The sequence below is a fragment of the Brienomyrus brachyistius genome, chromosome 1, assembly GCF_023856365.1.
Source record: "Brienomyrus brachyistius isolate T26 chromosome 1, BBRACH_0.4, whole genome shotgun sequence".
In the NCBI taxonomy this organism is placed as follows: Eukaryota; Metazoa; Chordata; class Actinopteri; order Osteoglossiformes; family Mormyridae; genus Brienomyrus; species Brienomyrus brachyistius.
This window is the reverse complement of record NC_064533.1, coordinates 45474912-45496081: the sequence shown is the minus strand read 5'-3', so window position 1 is coordinate 45496081 and position 21170 is coordinate 45474912. Positions and strand designations below refer to the sequence as shown.

At 43.4% G+C, this 21170-nt stretch overlaps 1 protein-coding gene across 2 annotated transcripts in view; it reads left to right on the top strand.

Annotated features, from left to right (window-relative positions):
* clybl (citrate lyase beta like) overlaps window positions 1–21170 on the top strand; it is a 54105-nt gene that overhangs the window by 5278 nt on the left and 27657 nt on the right. The window contains exon 2 of one of the 2 annotated variants that reach the window (XM_049015124.1): window positions 10179–10256. The exons of the other annotated variant lie outside the window; for it this stretch is intronic. Within the exon in view, the coding sequence (XP_048871081.1) occupies window positions 10179–10256 (78 nt within the window). The remainder of the gene's footprint in view (window positions 1–10178; window positions 10257–21170) is intronic. 2 annotated transcript variants of the gene reach the window in all.

Here is a 21170-nt window from a genome sequence, read left to right as displayed (position 1 = left end):
ATGGCATTTGTAAAAGTGTGGCCGTGGGGTATCTTGTTACCAGCTGGATTCTCCGAGAACTTAAATTATTAGCAGTTTTATTGATGGTTCCCTGAGCGTTTGCGTGTAGCAGCGTAACACCAAAATGTACTTTATTTCCAACTGTAAGAACTTTATGACAGGATACTATTCGCAGCATAAGCAATTTTTGTAGTTATAATAGTACTATATGCTTTAGTGCTTAATATTAGTGTAATGCTTTAACTTGATTTCATATTATTACTTTTAAATAAACTGGATAAACTATGATGTTTTTAGAATTGGGTTTACACAATTTGTAACAGCCATACTACTGTACTATACTAGTATGGTGAAAACTGGAAATGTATAGAGCAGTGTGGTTCAGGTTCATGGTCTCATTTGGTGAGCAAGGTCACTTAACTGCTCTGCTGTGAGATCTGATTTTAAAACAATACTGTTAAGAAATAAGTTTGCTTCGTCTGAGCAAACAATACTAAACTCGGAAGATTTACTAGTAAGAAAAGTGGTTCGCCTGTTGGCTAATTGAAATTTCTGAGTCGTTATATGCAAATAATGATTAAATCAAATGAAATTTGTTTGCATATGGTTGAAAAATCACTTAAGGAAGATTAATTGCTTGCAGGCTTTTGCTTCCAATCATAATTGGTGGATGTCAGCTGGTTATTTAACGTTAAAAATGAGCTGTTACTTTCCAGGCATCTTTGCGTGTCATAAATTTTAAAACCCTCACAACATTGTAACTTCTGGCACTGGCAGATGCCGATGATTCGTAAACAGCTCTTGAATTTTGAAACCCAGATTTCTGTTTATTTTAACCAGTCAAATAAAACTGTAGTCACATAGGCCTGTAAACTCCCGAACCAAAAAGTCGGTGCATTGTTTTGTGAATGTTTTGCCTTAAATGATCCTGTCATTTCAGTTCCGCTAAACCTGTAGAAATTTTATGATTTATTTATTTGGTACTGTAATGTAAGTCTTCCTGCAGATACGCAATTCAGACAAAGCTACCTGGTGCTATAACTGTCTGTCATGATTAAGGTCAGAATTATTCAATCACAAAGTGTAACCCCCGCCTCCGCCACACTCCTTCATCACCTTGACGAATCCCACTCCGCTGTTCATTATATCATCACCTCGTGCGAGATGTCACAAACACGTCCGGGAACAACAAGGTTGCGTGTCAGATATGTCCTTCCATTTACTCTGCTAGCCCAGCTGGCTGGCTGAGCTGTTTACTCTGTTCCTTTAATGAAGTGTTTGATGGCTCCCTCTTCATCTTCACATTCCTGGGCGCAAAGATTGTAAGCTGTACCCCCCCACCACCCCAATACACCACCGCCCCCTCCCTTTTTCTCCAACCCCACACCCACGAGGGCCCCCGTATTACTGCTCTTCATTAGATACAGGCCCTGCTACCACCACAAGCTCCCAGGTCTCGCAATGCCTTGGTAGTTGCCCCTTTACCAAAATCACTTTCATTCCGCCTTCAGCGTCGGCCTTTTGCCGCCCAAACGAAGCCATCCGATAATTCGTATTTATATTCCCATTGTTTGTGCTTTCAGCGTCGCGGTTCCTTCCACTGCATCCTTTTTCAAAGCTCTGTTTGTTTAGTAGGTTTCATTTGTTTAGTACTTCCAGATGGCAAGGAGGGGAAAAAACTTTTGTTGTGAGGCTTTCAAGTTCCCAGAAAGCTTTTTTACAGCCTTTGCTCAAATGCTTATCCTGTTTCCTATACCTTGCTTTTAGCGAAAGCAGTTTTGGCAGAAAATTGGAAACGTCTTTAACGTGTTAAATGCAGCAAAGATTTGTGTGTGTGTGTGTGTGTCTGTGTATTATATTTGTTTTTCTGGTTTTAAAATTTAATATTCAAATTTTACCGATTTAAATTCAACATTTCATTTCTTTGCTGATTTTGCTGGTTTTTATTTTATTTTATTGTTATACTGTATTTTAAACAGTTTCCTTGTTGTTTAGCTGTTGTTTTGTACACAGCAGAGAGTGTGGAGTGTTTCTTGTGATCCAGGTACTGCGATATTATAAACACGCCACTTTACAGGAATACGAAGGATCAGACGTTTCGGTAAATGAGGGGGCGGCTGCTCTTACTCATCGGATGTGGTTTTAGTAGGGCCTTAATGGAAGCTTGCAGCTATGCAAAGCCCTCCTGTTCTTAAGGGGGTCTTCTCTTTACTGTGACTAAATGAGTGATTGCTTGGGAATTCCATTCCGTTAATCTCATTCCTAATAGTGACTTGACCTGGGGCAATAATGGGTGAATCATCACCTCGTCTGGGTGAAGTTTGTTAAGCTTTAACCAAAAGAGTGATGTGAAAACACTGAATGTTTTTTTTTTTTTTTTTTTTTTTTTTTGCCCTTTCCATTATAGTAGACTGCCATTTTGTTTAATCAACAAAAGAAGAGGGTCTTAATGAAGATCTTTGTGGTCTTGTTTTTACAACACCATGCACTGGGCCTATTAGCGAAGGCATCTGCGTGTACGTCATTTGCACCCGCAGGGGCACCATGTTGTCAATGAGCTGAGAGCTCATACTGTACGTGCAGCCGGGAGATGGTGAGGGGCTGTACGGCTCGCTGTCTGGCCTCCTCGTGAACCTGAACGCCCGGTGTCAGGGTGGGCCGCTGCCGTATGCTGTTTACGTTACTCGGCAACATGTTGTCTTGCTAATCTCCTTGGTGCCTCTACGTTTATAAAAATGCATAAGTAGGATATGTCTTATTTAGGAGATTAAATGCTAGCTTTGACAGTTTTGCTGATGGTGGTCATATAAATGTATGGATGCATGCGTTATTATATATCATGACCCTGTACTGCATAAACGGTTGGAATTATATTTTGTTGTTCAAAATGTAACATTGCTATGTGTTTATGGTAAAATTCTGCACATTTCAACTTCACACCGATTTTGGCTAAGGTGGAATATTCAGTGAGCCAAAGTAATTGTGATTTTGAATATGTGTCTTTTAATGCCATTAATCAAGGATGCAATGTATTGCAAGCATTTTGTTTGGTACTGCTGTTACTATGAATAATAATAATATATATGATAAATTATTAAATATACAGTGTTACATGTAAGAAAAGTGTGTCACATGGTTTGCACCATTAATAATTCACTTTTTTTATTTCCCTCCCCCGGGACAGCCCATATTGTTACATGTAACAATGACTTCAGCTACACAGAATTGACCCATTGAGTGACTGCCATGCTTTACAAATCTGCCTTAAATCTGCCCCATCATTTTAATGCACATTGAAAATGGCCTTTTTCCCGTTTTGAAGCCTAATGCAAATGTAAGCTTAATGCCACGTTTTTTCGCGAGTCCCACCAACTGGCCGAGCCTCACACTCATTAGGCATGCTGTCGTTACCGCGCACTGCAGGGCAAATAGAAAAGCCGCGTGATCCTCATCACCGGGAGAAGCACTGTCTATTTCTGTCACAAACATCCTCTCCTGCTCTTCTCTTTGGGAAGTTGCATGTTTGGTCCACTCGTGGGCACTCTGACCCTGGCGTACTGTTACCTGACAAGGCACTTCGATTTTTCACCATTAATCCTGAAGTGATACGCAATGATTATGAAAGTGAATTTTCTCTGACCTTGATATCAAAAGGGAAAATCTGAAAGAAAATGCCAGGGCAGAGGATATAGGAAACATCGCCTTGTCATCTTTATGAACAGACATTTACTAGAATTCGCCAGAGTTTACTAGAATCATACGTTTCGGTATTTTGTTTCCGGGAATCATTAAATCTGCCTGCCGTTGTGGAGCGCAATAAATAAAGCAAACTACATTAAATAATATCTATTTGTGATTCATCCTGGACAGCTTGTCAGCTGGTGAGAAGAAAATCAGTGTTTTGCACACAAAATAAAACTTTTTCTAGTCTGTCATAGTACTGTAACTATAATGTTTTTCTTAATTTTGGAATCCAGATGGCTCCAAGTCTCTCTAAAATATTCATGATGTTCATATCAAGTTATTATTTACACTGTAATATTTAAGAGCCAATTGTTTTAAGTATGGCTACCCAGCCTTCCAAAGTGTCATATTTAATTAATACAGGGAGCACATTTACCCATCTGGGAAAATAAGCTTTAGATCAAACAGCCTGTTTAAGAAAATTATTTCAAATCTAATTAGCACCTATTGGCTGTTGCACTAGCAAACAACTCATTATAGTCTGATTTAGGTTCTCTGAGACCACAAAGCAAATTATTTTATCACATTTACAAGTGTTTCTAATAGAGCAGCATTTATCGAAAACAGTCCCAGATGCGTAATGTTTTTTTTTTCTCTCTCTCTCTTAAATGAACGTCTGGAAAAATGTGAATTTTTGTTTGTCTATAAGAGTGATGTTGTTTTCTGTGTCAATGTTCCTTTGCCCTAGTGAATAATATAATGGGGCTTAACTGCTGCTTAGATTATCAAGGTGCTTTCTACAGTTGTTCTATGGAACAGGAGTACGAACATATTGCTTGCATTGCATCAATAGGCGGCAGACTGAAAATGTCTGCTAACAGGTTTACCCTCTTATCTTTTACCAAGTGCATTGAATTCGTTAATTTCGATGGTGGTGTTGTGGAAAGCTGTGCCAGGCTTTATCTCCAGCATGTCACATCCGAGTGGGTTTGCGTTCAGTCAGAATAGAGGGACCTCCACTGCAGTGACGTCCAGAAAGCTGACCGGGTCGTTTGAATGTGATGGTCTGGGATTGGCACCATGGTCCTGAAAGCCTGTGGATTGCAGACTGTCGCTCAGAGCTGGCATGAAGCTGCGCAGCCAGGTTCTTCCAGTTGGCATGGGCTCCATCGGCCTCGTCGGCCCTTCGTCAAATGCGGCATGAGAGAGGATGAAGTGCTTTTGAGAAAATATTGAGGGAAAAGCATTTTCCCCTGTTTTGATTGGGGGGAAAAAAAATAATTTTTGAATTTTAATGTATGTATTGCTACTTCCTTTATGAATTTTGAATGTAATTCTAAGGCGTATATTGTGAATTCTAACTTCTCATGCTTTTATTTATTTAGATTTTCCACTCCTTGTCTTGGTACCGGTACCAGTCGTGCATGCTGCCGTGATGGGGTGCAGGCAGAAGTCGGTCCACTTTAAAGCAGATAAAGACAGCTTGGTCTGCCTTTCGGGCCTCTGTGCAGTGAAGCGCTCCTTCCTGAAGGCCTTTGTTTATTCTATAAGGCCACAGCTGTTGGGATAGGTGATAGCCATGCTCTCCTGGAAAGGGAGGGGGGGGGCAGTCATGTGCACGCACTATTGCACTCCAAATGCTAAATAGGCACATTAGACACACCGCATTGAATTCTGGTGATGCGGTAGGTGTAGGGTACCAGTCCCAGGGGCTTGTCTCGCTGATCGTCACACCTTCTATCCACGAGTACGTCTAGATGGGTCAGGGGCACTACAGTGTGAAAATAAATACAGGACATGACATCTCCCCTCCTTTTGCATCCCCCATCCCGACATACAGAGCCTCCTGCTAATATGAACCAACCCCCTTTTTAAATGGTGAGCGAGAGCTGCTATGTTCGACTGTCTGGTTTTTGCTGGGTTTTTTTGTCACTCTTGAGTATTCATGTCTCAATCACTTTGCCATTATGCTTACACCCCCCCCCCCCCCCCCGTCTATAGGCTCACGTGTGACGCAGTTCCGTTTTCCCTAAAAAAAAAAAAAAAAACAATCCCCGCCAGGCCAATCAGACCATATGCAGAGGGCCGCTGGTCTTTTACTGTTCTCCTGCAGAAGCTCTCCCCAGCAGGCTCCACCTGAACGCGAAAATGATTTCGCTGCGAATGCTGCTTTGCACAGTACACAGGGAGACTATATCGAGATTAAACGGCAGGTTTACTCCAGAAGACCGATGATGGAGGGGGGAAAAAAATATAAAAATTTGGGAATCTTAAACCTTTTGAAGTCTTGGTAGCCTGCAACTGTTATGGGTTATAATAAAATCAGAAAACAGCAATGAATGCCAACGAGGAGCCCTGATTAAGGATTTATATACAGTATATGAACCTGTGGAAAGTGTACAGTTTACAAAGAACAAATTTTCAGAGAACATGAGCCATATTTCCCTGATGATAATGAAGTGCTTGTTTACTGGCAGTTACAGATACAGTAAGAGATCTGTCTCATAATGGAAAACCAATAGAACACTGTTTAAAAATACAAATGCTCCAGGAGTAGCGAGGAATGAATGCCTTTTGTCTCAGTGTTTTCTGGAAGGGTCATAGTTGAGTGGCAGGCATGATTGGATCAATAGCCTATTCCTGGAATGAGAAATGAGACGACCTGTTACCAAAATAATGAAAGCGACGATAAATCCCTCTTACTTATAATGAACTTTACCATGAAAGTAGTTGAGCATGACTTTGTCTTAGACCAGTGCAAATGGCGCTGCCCCCCCGATGGTGTGGAATGCACCCAGCTGGCCTTTAAAAGGCGATAATTGGAAAAAACAGGATACGGAGATTGTCAGAATACGTTCCTGTTACACAAAGCAAACCTCTGGCGTTAGTATTACAGTACCAAGCCTACTCTGACAGAGGCTCAGTTTAAATTTTTTTCCCGTTTCTTATTTTGACAACACACTGAACAAATTAAGACTTTTTTCTTTGATTCGGGTATCGTATACTCAGTATCTCTTTATAACATGTCATTTTGAAATGTTTTGGGTGGCTGCTATTAGGTGGACAGTTTGGAATGACAGTGAATTATGCTCAAATCGCCCCTCCCCATTAATTAGAAAGCACTTAGCGCTCAGCTTTTTCAGAAAAAAAAAACATCTCCAATCACAAAAATGGTCACGATTTCCCTTCTCCTCACTGGCAAAATTGAAGAGATTCATCACTCAGTGATTATTGCTCATAAATAGTGAGGACATTAGGGGGTCTATTTCCTAGTAATCAAACATGAAAATAATACAGCGAGAGATCCATGCCTTGTTGTTAAGTTGTATCTGAAAGCATAAAACAGTGGCACTGGGTTTATTATTAATCTGACAGTTTTTTATAGCTGTGTTTTCTCACTGCAGAGTAGGATTGTAATCCATGTATAGCAGTATGTCATTTCACTGGGTCTGTCATTCATTCCCAGAATGTAGTGATTTATTTTCTCAATGACTGGCTTCAGAGTTAACATCCAGACAGTTTATTGTGTAAACATGTTATTTGAGTAACTACTAATGATTCAATACATTTTATTTTAATTGTTAGTATTATTGTAAGTAGAGTAACTCTTTGTCCTACATGTGGTGGTTAAGGTTCTTTAACCGAGGTTTCTGAAGATTGTAGAACCCCAAAACATGTTTTTTTTACTAGTTTGGCTTCTTTATAAAATATGACAAATATTTTGTCTGCCTTTTTCCAGTACAGCTGAAATTTGTGATTTAGATTATTTTTTTTCGTAGCTTTTGGTTCTGGCCACAGTTCAGTCAATCTTCAAACTGAAGTGAGCATTTCAAAACTGGATCACTGAGAACCGTGTTCTGCACATTAATATATGCATGTATAATATGCTCCATTTCACGGATGTAACTTAAGCCTTCACTGTCAGGTTAACGAAACAGTTATGTGATTTGATGCCTTGTATAGGATGCAGTGTTGCTTTTGCAGTTACCGGATATGTGCTATTGCTACATGCATTGTCACTCTCTAATGCAGTGGCACAACCCAAAATCTTTTTCGAGCAGGACGTCTACCACCAGACTGTCATCAGGAGACGCATAAAAACTTGACATGAAGCAAAAGAGCACGTGAAAACTATCTTGTGAGGTGGCCTTGTGAGATATCTGATGACGTTCCTCCAAGTTGAGCGTCCCTACTGGGAGTTAGAGGTGAACAACAGCACATTTAAATTGGGTTCAGGCCCATTCTTTACTTCTTTACTGCACTGTATTTGAGGAAGTAATGAATTCTTAGATATTTGCAACATCTTCCCCCTACAAATTGAAACCATTCTTTTGCTGCACTTTAACGGCTGTAAGCTACTGCAGCTGGAGTTTATTACGCTTCAGCTCCGAAAAAGTACTGGGGTTTGAAAGAAACAGCAGCTTCCTGCTTTCATTTTGCAGAAATATGCTCCTGTAGTTAATATAAATATGTTGTACAAATTTAATCTTTCAGCAGTCAAACTGGAAGAATGGGTCATGGGTATCTTTGCAATTTATGTTGTATGTATACTGATGTGGACAGTCTTTTCAGTTCACAACATCCTGAAAATGGTATTTTTTATTAGTGGTATTTATATATACAGTATGGTCTGTTTATCCAGCATTTTATAAAATGCATACTGTGTGCGGCGACTTTTTTAGCATTACGATTTCTTAACAGAACAGCCACTGTGTTATGAACATTACGGATTTTTTGGTCGAGGGTGTTAGATTTTCTGCTGCTATTGACGCTAACGGCACATTAGTGCAGGCAAACGGGTCGCACACGCCGAGATACGCCTTTCTCGGCGGCTAAAGTTTGACGTTCATTGGCAGGGAAAACAGCGGTTTTAGTGTTAAAGCTCAAAATTCTGGACTCTCGGCTGCTTTCATGACTGGCTCTGATCATGCTCTGCACAGGATGCACTCTGTCACCATGCGGATGGACTGTTTTTAACAACTTCCTTTGCTTAATCAGTCCTCTTCTTGGCCCATTATGGCCTCCTCTGAACTCCACGGTAAAATAGCCCCTTTCCAAAACGGATTCTACCTGCCGTAGAAAAACACCAACTGTGCCAGTACCAACTGGGAAGAGGCATTTCCATTATCCATCGGCGTGGTGGGAGTAGTTTTGCCCTTTTTGTTCCTCTTCTGTCCAGGCCGGCATGCCTGGCACCATCGTCATGACAACTGTGCCCTGCATTTTTATTATGGTCTGTTTTTCTGGTGTGGTTCATTTTCCGCGCTGATTCTGAGAAGCAGATGTATATTTGTGTTCCTCTGGAACATAGGCTACCCATGATGCATTGCACTTCCTGTGCGACTCCGCCAGCCGCGACGGAGATGGAAGGAGGCCCGGCTGCTGCCGGCCTCTTTGCCCTCTTTGCCCTGGAAGGCGCCGTCGCGACACGCGTTTCAGAGAGAGACACCAGCCGTTGTTGAAGGCTTACTTCTTTATTTACTCTTAATTTGCTGGACATAAGAAAAGGCCAGATTGGTGCTTTGCTAGGCCTCTGGGAGAGTGTGCTTGGGGGGCTCTTTAAAACACCCCCACCGTTCTTCGCAGATGCAGGCCTACAGGTTTTAATGTCAAATTTATAAGATGCTGTGAAGTTACGGGCCTTTGGGTGATTGTGCTGAGATTTGCATCCACCTGGTAATTTACTAAATCCATTAGCCAGAGGCACAAAAACAAATGCACCCCCCCCTCCCCAAACTGTGGTTTTTGATCTTTCCTGATTTTTCTTTTCTCACAGACCATGTTTGATTTCAGGTTTGTTTTTGCATGTGGAATTTTAATATATTCGAAAGGCAATATGGTAAGACAAGTATGGCGTCCTCATTATTTTGTTTATTCGACAGAACTCTAATTAAACCTCCCCAGCATTCCTCCCCAGGAATGCTCTTTCGGAGGCAACAGCAGTTTATGGAACTGACTGAAACAGTCAATATTGTATCCTACTATTTTACCCACAGTGTCCTTATAAAACAGTGTACTAAACCAGGCTCCCTGTATTACAAAAGCAAGATATAGTTTTAAAAAAAAATCTCTACGTTAAGTCCCTGTTACTGCGATATCTGTAACAGATTGTCGTAAATTTTGGGTTGTTTCTGGCGCAAACGTGGATGAACGACACATTGAAACAATTACTTACTGCACTAATTTTTTGTGTTTAAGAACAGCGGACGCAAGCATTACTTGAATGCTTCTTTTATATCGTTTCACCTTAAATGTATGACCAGTAACCTCGGTGATTAAAAACGGGCCTGCAAAAACATAATGACCCATCCGAGACTACCTGAGAACAACTGGCTAAATATGTTCCATCAGATAGTGGAAGAAACCACGATAGAAGGATGTAAGACCTGGAGATTGTAAGAAAAAATTACGTATTTTCACCGATCTTGGTGAATGCTGTTAATCAAGTACGTGTTCGAACAGAGGAAGGTTCACTTTTTAATTACTGTCCCCAGAATCTCGACTGAGCCTTGGGGGACAGGCGAGCGACTCGCAGCCTTGACACCATCGCGTCGTTGGCGGGGGCATCGCAGGTACAGCCTCCGAAAACTCCCTGATGTGTCGGGAACCATTGGGTCTAAGTCAGTATTAATTAAAGAATCTGAGCTGCAGAGTTTAGGGATTCGTGGGCTATGAAAAGGACGGGGGGGGGTCTGGAAGGGAATTACAAAAGCCGCTGGCCGCACCCCAGGGCTGTGCATTCGGGGGGGGGCGGGGTTTAGAAACAGTCAGTATGAGTGCTATATACTCCATCATCTCTCGCGCATAAACCGCCCATGATTTTGCAGCGTTTCTGTAGCACGCCAACAATGAAAGTCAAAGATATCCTTGTAATTAACAGACTCATAATTGTCTGTCGCTTAGAACAGTCTGGCAAAAGCAGCGAACCTCCGAAGGTGTTTATTGTTCATAACTCCCCATGTGTTGTGTGCAGGGTCAGCGCCTCTGGCCGCCACGCTTGGCATAGTAAACACACTTATTCGTATAATTAATCCTTTCATCATTGTTTGGTCATGTGATCAGGTTCACTATAGGGCACTCGCTCAAACATATGAAATGGCTGATTAATATTGGACTTGAGGAAACACTTCTCATCTTGTTAAAGTCTTAGTCTTATTAGGTTCTTGCCTTGTTAGAAGTTGTTGTGTGGCTCCTGCTTAAACTCTGCTTCTACCTGGGCATTCGCTACATGCTCGGCCTAGCAGCCCCTAATCTAGCGAGCTCCTAGACTGCGCATACGTTTGCAGCATGCTACTGGCCTCACATCATCCCTTTGGACAGAAGTCTGCTAAATAAAATTTAAATGTGAAATAGAGAGTTGAAAAGGGTTAAAGGCCTTTCTTTAGCACATTTAGGTGGCTGTTTTCTCGCTCGAATTTAGTTTGTTGTTTTTCAGGGTGGGCCGCTTTGCGAAATGCTGACGCTTGATGCATGTGCATTAAAGCGGGAAGGTGCTCGGTATTTGGAGTCCATCCTGGGGTCCTATGCCTACACGCTGTGTTTTTACGTAACATGGTATTGGGAAAACCTAGTGCAGTCCCCTTCCTGCACGCTGGGATGCTGGCTCTGTTCGGACCCCTCTGCCTGCCCATGCGGGCCTTAGTGCCGGGGCAATGTGCCAACCTCCGGAAATGGGGCCCTTCCCACCAGCAAGGCTAGGGTCCGCACACTCATCCCCATGGTTCCGGCCGCACTAGGCTTTGACACCAATAATAGTCCGCGTTTTGTGGGGTCTCCGACAGAAATGACCTGCCCGGTGACGGCTGAATGTCTGGGGGACATCTTCTCTGCTCGCCCCTTTGGTGAAGTGGTTGTCTGTTTGTGTTTGGGCAGCTTTGGCTTGATAGTCGGGCCGCGTCGATTGTCTCTGTGTGGGGGGGGGGCATGCCCCTTAGCGACACTCGCATCGCTAATCGTGAGAACTGAGCGCTCGGCGGTCTGCACTCCCCAAGTCTGATTGTCTGGGCTTTGCCGGGCAGTTCTTTGAGACGCTCGGAGCGTGTCTGTGTCCAAGTGTGGCAACCTGTAATGAGATCACCTGGGACTCGGTGCATTCTGGGAAATGTTCCTGTCCCAGTACTTGTGACACTTAAAAACACAAAAAACACATTGTGTTTCCTGATGAAATTGCAATAGTAAATATGCATAAAAATTTTTACAAGTTTTAGTGTGTGTGTGTGTGTGTGTGTGTGTGTGTGTGTGTGTGTGTGTGTGAATATATATATATATATTTTTTTTTTATTGCATATTAATGCATATTAATGTGTTTTTTTTTTTTTTTTTAGAGCTTGATCTTGAATATGTTTCTGTAGTTTGTGAATTCTGCCACTGGGGGGCACAGCAAACCCTACCAGGTTTAAACCTTGTGCCTTGAGTAATGGGTCTCTAATCATTGGGAACCCAATCCAAGAGAACAGGTTTGTTTCATTTCTGTACAAAAGTGCGTCACAGATAGAAAACCAGGCTAACGAGGAATCGGTCTGTCATCTGCTAACCCTAAGCCTCCCCCCACTGTTAGACGTTCTTGAGCTGACCTGCCTTGCGATGCTGTGCCTTCGTTCTGGTGTGGGTGTCTCATTCCCCAGAGCCCCATTGCAGTTATGTTAATTGTCCATTATTTTAACCCCATTCAGAATGACTGGATTTCCCCACCTGTAGAGCTGAATGACTGTCATCCGCTCTCCCTGTCTCTTATGGCTCGTACCACAACAGCTTGCCTGTGCCGAAAATCCCTTGCCTGTGTTTAGACCGCATTTTAAACACATGGGAAATGTAAGCTGCTTTGATGAACACCTTTTACATGGAATTCAACTAATGAATGCGTTTCCAAAATTAAAGGCCGATCAACAACCTAGATATTCTTGTCTCTTTCAGAGGCTGGCGAGGTTTAAAATGTCTAGTCAGCTAGGTTTTAATGGGATGCGTTCTCTGCAATGCAAACATCAAAAAATGCTCAAATGTGCCCATATGGTTTGGAACGGACTGTTCTGGATGCTGGCCAGAGGACTGGTGATAAGACCGCGGCTTGTCTGCTGCCGTAAACTTGTGCTGAGTTTTGACAAACGTGGTCTGTAGGCAGCAGCGAGATCTCGCCCAAGCGACGTGGAGTAGTGATACGGAAAATCCAGATGACTTGGAGTTGGAAAGAAGGCATGAGAGGTATGAATCGTGTGTGTGTGTGTGTGTGTGTGTGTTCGTGTGCACGTGCGCATGCATAATGAGGCCTGGTGGTGCATTGGAGGGGCGGAGGTGATATTCAATAGAGCACAGAGGGGAAATCCACAGATTGGAGAGTCCTTTGAGAGTGGGACATGTAGATGCAGTGCATCTCCCCGCGCTCCTGCTCTCCATTCCTCCCCCCCCCCATAGAACCGACCCAAAACAAACAATAATCAATCGCCCCTGGCCGTCCAAACCACGGCGGCCCTTGTCCTCGTCTTCTGTCCTGTGAAGGGCCTATTCAGAGCTCTCTGCGGAGGGGCGGCCGGCAATCGCTTCCTGTGCCAGCCTAGCGCAGCGCTAACGCTGATGTCGATCGGCAGATTCCCGGGCAAAGCTGTACTGGGCATTTATAGCGCACGTTGCTTCTGGACGCCCTGTATTAGCTAATAGTCGAAGCGCTTTGTGTCGCGCCAGCCCTGTCCACGCTTGCTGGCAATTATTACGATTGCTCAGGAGTCACCTTTCATCCCGCAGACTGTCCTGCGTTTTCCTTTCATCACGCTGCCCATTTATCCTTCTCCAAGTCAGTGTCAATAAACATGCATTTAATACAGCACTGTGTTCAAGGCAGTAGCCCCAACCTCTGTCGGCATAATGGTGGTTTATTATTTAAATTGATTTCATTGTAATGATCCGTTTATAATCCGTTTTATTATGATAAATGACTGAATAAAAAAGCATGATCCCACTCTTACAGGCTATAAACAAAGAGAAATATAAAATTGTTGCTTTGTTACAAATGCTAGAAAAAACGTCAGTCAAAAAACAATCATTGGATATAAATGAAAAGAATTTTTTCCTTGTTCAAATTCTTTGCCTCTATATTACTTTGAATTTAATTAAATGGTGTGTGTCGGCGTCTCCTTGAAAGGGTTAATCATGAGTGACCTTTAAACACCCCTGGAGCTTCCCAGTGTGACGCGACATAGATTCGCGGAGGCAGATAGCACACGAAGCGTGAGCAGGCGACTCCTGCTCTATTCTCACTGCCCGTAGGCTTTGCCTACTAATATTGTTTGGGTTCTGTTTTTTGACACACTGTCCCGTTAGTTGCCGTTTTCCCGTTTTATTTTGCAAGGTGCTAAATGTAATATACAGATATGTGAAAACAGAACGGGCCTGCAGTCACAAATAAATTTCGAGGAGGGTCCGAACCTGGGTACGTGGCTGGTCGCGAGCAAAGAAATGTTTGTGCACCTGTAATTGTACTGTGTGGTTGTTGTAGTATACCTCAAAAGTTAAATAGTTTATAGAAATCGTAACCTACAAAAAAAAAAGGCGCCTGTTAGGATTTTTTCGGTATAAGTGTAATCTTTTGGCCTCTCCTGGCAGCTGGAAGCTTATTTAGTTGTTTAATTAAATGGACTGACGGTAATAGGAAGACCGTATTAAGGCAAGGAATGTGTGGGTGGGGCTTCTGAGCGTGTAATGCATTACTGATTGGGCTGCGAGACAGAGGTGTGCTTCCGCGGGCTTTTACTGGCTCAGCAAAGTTTCAGCCGCGCTATTCTGCGGCGCCCTGGGTCTGTTCCGCAGCCCGGAAGCGGGAAGCGGCTGGAGCGCGTGACCCGCGGATATTGGATGCGCGGCGGCGCCATGGCGATATTGAGAAATATCTAAATACATTTGCATGAGATAAATCAAACGGGGGTCTCCAGGAGCTGCTGTGCCATGGAAAGGAAAGTGCTCCAGATGTAGCCCCCATCTGTCTGCCTGGGCACGTCATTTCTGTCTTGTTCCATGTAGTTAACTGTTAAATAATTGCAGTGTTACAGTGCTTTTGTGAATGGGTGACTCCATGTCCTCGCCAGTGTCCCCCTTTTGCTCCCAAACCTAGTAATTAGAACAAGGACATTTTTGCGTGTATTTCAATAAATTTCATAAGATGGTCCGGGGTAGGCTCTAGAACTCTATGACCCTTCATAGGACAAGGGGGTACAGAAGATGGATGGATGGATGGATGGATTTTTTTCCCATAAGAAAACAGGCATAAGTTAGGAAGCGAGTTTCCACTGCCAGCTTCGAACGCCATATTCCCAGGGTTTATTGACGGTACGCACTAGCCCAAGGCCTGCCCGCACTGCAGGCCTACCATTAGCACTCTCTCTCTGTTAGCATTCGGCTGGCTAATCCGCTCCCAGAGCCCAGCCAGGACGTCAGCCTGCTGGCGCTTCTGTCTGACCCGCCAGGCTGAACCCACGGGAACGGACGCCTCTTTCCGCCATGATTTAGGGCGCCCCCGGATAATGAAGCTGTATAAGCCTCTTATTTGCTGTTTTACAGCTTGTTTTATGAAGGTGAATTGACGAGTGGCATCCATAATGGTTCCTGTCAGTTTAACTGACAGAATTACCAAGAGAAAAGGACTAAAGAAATGCAGGATGCAGGAGAGTGGGCAGCCTCTTTATGTGAATTGCCGCTCTTTGATGACGTTTTCGCTGCAGGCTATCATTTTACATTTTATGTCAGCTACCTTTGTCAGGAAGTCATTATTGATGCTGAACTCTGTTTTAGTTCCCACTCCTCTGCTAATCAATTACCACATTTATCCATTAATCAGCAGCGGTGGCAGCTAAATAATGGCCTTTAGTTAACGCCGAGCTACTGTGAAGGTCTTAGACAAGCGTTTATCAGCAAAACGACAGCGTTACAGTATTCCGGCCTGTCAGCCTGTTAGCCCACGACACGGGGAACAAAGAGGTGATCAGTTTTAAGTGTCTGACTCTAATCAGTGGGGAATTCTCCGGTCTATCAAAATAACTTGATTAGGTTGTTTAAGGTGGTGTGCACACGCATGAAAGTATCTACTAGGGTTTTGTGTGTGTCTGTGTATGTGTTTTATGTGCTATTTGTAAATGTATGGATATAGACTACTGTGTGTGTGTATGTGTGTGTGTATGTGTGTGTGAGTGAGTGAGCAGTGTATCACTTAATGGGACGATTTGATAAATACTTGTCAAACAAATCTCACTGCCTGGCCTCCCGTGGGTCTCTCCACGGCCTTCATTTAAATTCTGTTTCTTTGTAGGTGGCATGATTTAACTGTAAATGAGGTGTTTCCAGTCATTAAAATGGGCAGCACACGCTACCTCTTGCAAATTATGAAAGATGGTTTCAGTTGAAACAACATAGTGGAAATGAGGTGGCGGTAATTATTCCGAAACGTGGTAGCTTACATAATGATAATGGACAAACAAGCACTATTCATTCTTCCTCTGGTTTTGAAAATTCAGGGGAACTGTAATTTAAAAAAAAAATAATAATAAAATAATAATAATAATAATAATAAAACTTTTTTTTTTTTTTTTTTAACCCCCCCATCCATACCGAATATTGATAATAGCAGAGGAGACGGAAGGGCGCGACTCGTGTTTGTAGAAATCTGTCTTTCGGAAGATAAAAAGGTGATTGTGTTAGTATTCAAAGAAGCACTTCAAAAGTACACAGAGGGAACAAAACAGAAAAGGACTGGAGCCAGAGGAGTCAGTGTGGAGCAGTGTCACAGTGGCCGTCCTCGTGGGGTGGGGGGGCGGGGGATGGGAATCCGGCCCCTCCCGGGTCTGGGGGTGACCTGACGACTCCAGATTCTGCTCCCTGTTTACCACCGCCCAGCTGACAGGGACGGGTCCCTTGTAGGTTTTTTATTTCTCTCTCCCGAGTAGGAGACACCTCTTGTGTGGATTTTTCGATTCTCCTACGTGTCACTTGACTGGAAGCACCCATTGTTCTCCGGGCCCTTTTCTCCACGTCCCTCTGCCGCTACGAGTCGTGTCATTCCCTCGTGATCAGCACTTTTGTTGCCTTTGTCTTTCGGCGCACCTCAGAAGTCCGTCTCCGCTTTCATCCCCCTCCCATTCATGCAGAAGGGGAACAGTTGTGTTCTGTTGCAGGGATGTTCCACTGGATTTTAAGCAGTGGGGTTTCCTTTTATTCCCTTCAAAGTGCTACAATGGGCCCGCAAAGGCCTGAATGTCTACTGCACAGTGCGCACCCTTAAAAAATGCCTCCTTATTTTGTTTTCCAAGAGTCAATAAAAATGCTAAGTGAAAAGCTAACTCCCCCCCCCCCCCCCCAGTATTCCACATTCCTAGATTTTTTTCTTTCGCTCTCTCTTTCTTTCCCTTAAATACAGTGTTTTTTCCCCCCATCTGTCCTCAATGAGATTCCGTATGGAAACAACACAGGAGTCAAGTGGTCGGCTGCGTGTCCTTTTTATTTATTTTTTTGCCCATCTTTATTACCTCACAGCTGTGAGGCCTGGCAGAAGCTGGCGGTTGAAGGGCTATTAGGGTTTAACTTCTGGCAAATTAGCCTCGTTGGATTTTTTTATTTATTTATTTTTTTATTTTTTTCGCTTCCAGTGCTTCCAATACAGACATTACCTCTCATTCAGCCGAGGATCCCGGACAAGAGCGAGGCTAGAGAAAAGAGTTTAATGTTTGACAGCTCAAATGGCAGCAAATGGGGCGCCTTGAGCAGGACCGCATTAAAGTGGGGGCCTTTTGCTAGTGAGCGCATTGTTACTGAGTACTGCGAGAAACTGAGGGTTGGGGGGGGGGTGGGCTGCGTCTCAGGCGGATTACAGGTAGATTCATTGGTTACTGAAGATAACTGCTATGACTTCACCCTCATTGTGAAGATTAAGGCGTAAAATCCGCCCTAATGAGGCCAAGCGGAGGACAGTTGAACAAGCAGGCCCTTGTGTGGCTCTTCAGATGCTGTTGGGAGGGTCATCCGCCACCAGCTGATCCCATTTGGAGGAGGATCAGATCATTCAGCCAGGCCCTAGGCCGAGCAGAAAGCCTACTATGATTAGCTCCTTTGCCCCTCTTTCTTGCCCCCTGCTTGATTTCGGCACATTTTTCGACACAGGCCCCGTGTGTGCAGAACTCGGGCTTGAAAGGCAGCAGAGCCCCACGCTGGGACCGAGCTTTCGTTGGGATTGTTTTCACTGCTTTTTTTAGAGGTGTGAACGTTCCAGACAAGACATAAAGTGAGATAAATATTGATGACTTTTGCCTTTTCGTTTTGGTTTTTTTTCCCCGTTTGCCTGGCTCTGTGGGCATGCATGTTTTTTTAAAAAAAAAATCATAAGCAAAGCAATAGATATATTGATATTCTGGTTTATGGAAGGACGCGGGTTTACAGTTGTGATGATAAAGAAATAATTGTGCAATCTGGCATTTTGTCTGAATATATTTTTTAATTCTTACATTAGAGACTAATATAACTTAATTAATTATATATTAGGACCTATTACTTTCTTATTATGTAGTCTTATTGCAAGTGATTCTAATTTAATCTTCTTATCATAAGTGTACTCTACATAATTCATATAATATTTTATGAGTGCGCTCTATTGCACTTTCATGAATACTTAACACAGCTTTAGCAATTTCAATATAAGCACAGATGTTCTTATAATAGAGCGGTTCGTTGTCTCAGCGGGTCGTATTTTTGCCTCACACCTCCAGGATTGTGGGTATGAATCCAGCCCCTGCTCTGCCTTTGCTGACTTGGCTGGTTCTTCTTGCGCTTGTGGGTGGCTTTCCTTTAGGTTCTGTGCTTTATAGCTGTAATCCAAGAACAAGCACATCGGGCGAATGGGCCAATCGAAATGCATCTGAAGTGCCTCTGTCACTAAATGGTGCGTGAGGTGTTAATCTGGTGATGAAACGCTAGTGCTGCAGCTGATTTTAGAAAATATGTAAAATGGAAAAAGCATTTTGTGGTGTTTATGAAACTTGATCTTGCAATCCTGAATGGTTTAATAATAAAATTCTTGTTTGGCTTAGTATAAGTCCATTAATAGTGATGTCACATCCATCAACTTAACTGAACAGTAGACCGGCTCCCTGGCAAAGAAGTGAACAGAAAAGGCAAATCCTGGAGGGTTGTTGAGTTTTCCTGCTTCCTCCTCTAGGGGTGCTATAGCTTGCAAGGCCAGGCCTGATCCCAGCCCATAGCTGCCTTAATGAGGACCAGAGAGGCGCTGAAAGCCATTAACATGCAGAAACTTCAGGAGGTCCCTTGAAGTTTGACCCATAAATATGTACACAGTGGCCTCAAGGCAAGCAAGCTGACCTGATTTAAAAAAAAAAAAAAAATGTGTGTATGCGTGTGAGTGTGTGTCTCTGTGTTTATTTGTCCGTGTCTGTCTAACGATCTAAAAATTATTTACTTCAGGGTTTGTTAAACCCAAAGTCATATTTTGTGATTTAATAGCTGGAAAATGTCAAACAGATGTCGGCATGTATGAAAACAAGAATTGAAATTCGCATGTCTGAAGCGAGCTACTGTACGTTTCACCACAAAGGTCATTTCAGTTGGTGCCAGTGTTACTGTTTTCTACCAGTAAGCTTTACGACTATCTAAGTGGCGGAAGTGAACTGCTGTCTCTGTTCTGCTGCAGGCTGAAGACCTACCATTGCAACCTCCTACTTTTCTCACGAGACATACCAAGATTTTGTTCTTTCCAAAGAATGTAGTCTTCATGATATATTCATAGAGCACTTTATGCTACTTGCAACACTTTAACACGGTCGTATGATGTTACATGTAGCTACAACTGCTCTTGTGTTACATTGTTATCATATCACAATGGGTCTGTCATTCTGGATATAGATGTCGCCCAAATAGAATAAAATGTCCTGGAAGTGCATATCTAGCAGTGTAAACGTTCGGCGATGTTGCTGAATGGAGGAACATGAGGTGCGGTGGCTTTCTCTCGCTGGGCCCAAACGGGCGGCATATTGTCAGCGAAAGTCCTAAATCACACCTGTTTTCTGCAGCATTTAGGAGAATCTGCTGTCAGACGTCGAGGGGACACCCCAGAGGGGAAGAGGATCGAGAGACGAGGGGCCAGGAAATGGCTCTGGGTAGCTGTAGATAATTCATTTATATTTATCGTTTTATTTCGTTTTTAAAACTGCCACGTAAAACATCTTGCTGGAAGACATTTTTACTGAATTAGTGATTTTGATATAGCCAGTTTATTCATGTGGAATGACACCCTAAAGAAATCAAAATAATAAGTCAAAATAAATGAAACACAAGCACTTCATTGTAAGGATGAGCAAAACATTGCATTTGAAACAATTATTGGGCATTAATATGTAACTGCATTCTACCTTTTTCGAACTGTATGTTGGAGAAAAGGGGTGTTTAAAAGAGATCCGTATTCTTTGTGTCTGTCTTAGTGTTTCGGAAATTCAGCATTTTGCCCAATTTCTTGCCAAGAGACACTGCTTCTCAGGTATTGTATTTTTGTGTGTTTTTTCACCGAAAGTCGACGCCGGATCTCGCCGTCACTGCCCGTCTCCATTAAAGCCATGGACACAGCTGACAATGATAAAAACAACAAAAAAAAAGAAAATACTTTCAAGCAATTTGTTGTGGCTGAACATGAGAACTCGGCGCGAGCCCGCTGCCACAGGAGCCGTCTGCGGCTGAAACCGAGCCACGTTTACACGCCGTCCTCCGCAAACTGCTGTTCCTTTCCCCTACCACACACACTCCGCTGTACTACAGTACGCTTGAAATGGCCCTAAGCTGTCTGTTACAATTTTTTTCCCCCATTCCGTGAACGAGTGCTTTAGATTTCGGGCTATACTTTGCAGCCAATTGGTTCTTTTAATTGAGAACGATCACCTTTTTTGTCAAACTGAAAGTGCCACCGTTGCCCCCCCCCCGCCCCCCACCCTTTCACGTGCCTTTATCATTATTTTTCTCTTGTGTTCGCTTCTCTCTTTTTTTGCATCAAAGCTCGTTTTACCTCCCTGTAAGATCTGTGCGGGGAAGCAAATAGGTGAATTCACAAAAAAAAATCCAGGCAACCGCAGAACAGTTGAAAAGGGTCTGCGATGCGAGCGCGCCGGGGGCGTCGGGTGGCTGCGCGCGGGATCGTTCTCAAGCGTGGGATCTGGCCGCGGCGGGAGGAAACTGGCGGTGACGGGGGGAACCACCTCCTGTTCCCCGGAGGGGCCGTGGTACAGCAAAACGAAACCCCGCTGAGTCGAAAAAGCAAATAAAAAAATGGAGCCGGGGGAAAACGGCCGTGGGATCGCGGACGTGCTCTTTATTAGGGTCCTGATTTTGTTTTAGGCCCGGTTGGCATGTTTTAGGCCCAGCCAGCACGCCTTATACTGAAGGTGGGCAGTGCTTCACTGATGCTTTTCTTTTTAACAGAATCCATTCTTTAATTACTGTTACCGTCCTCTTGTGAG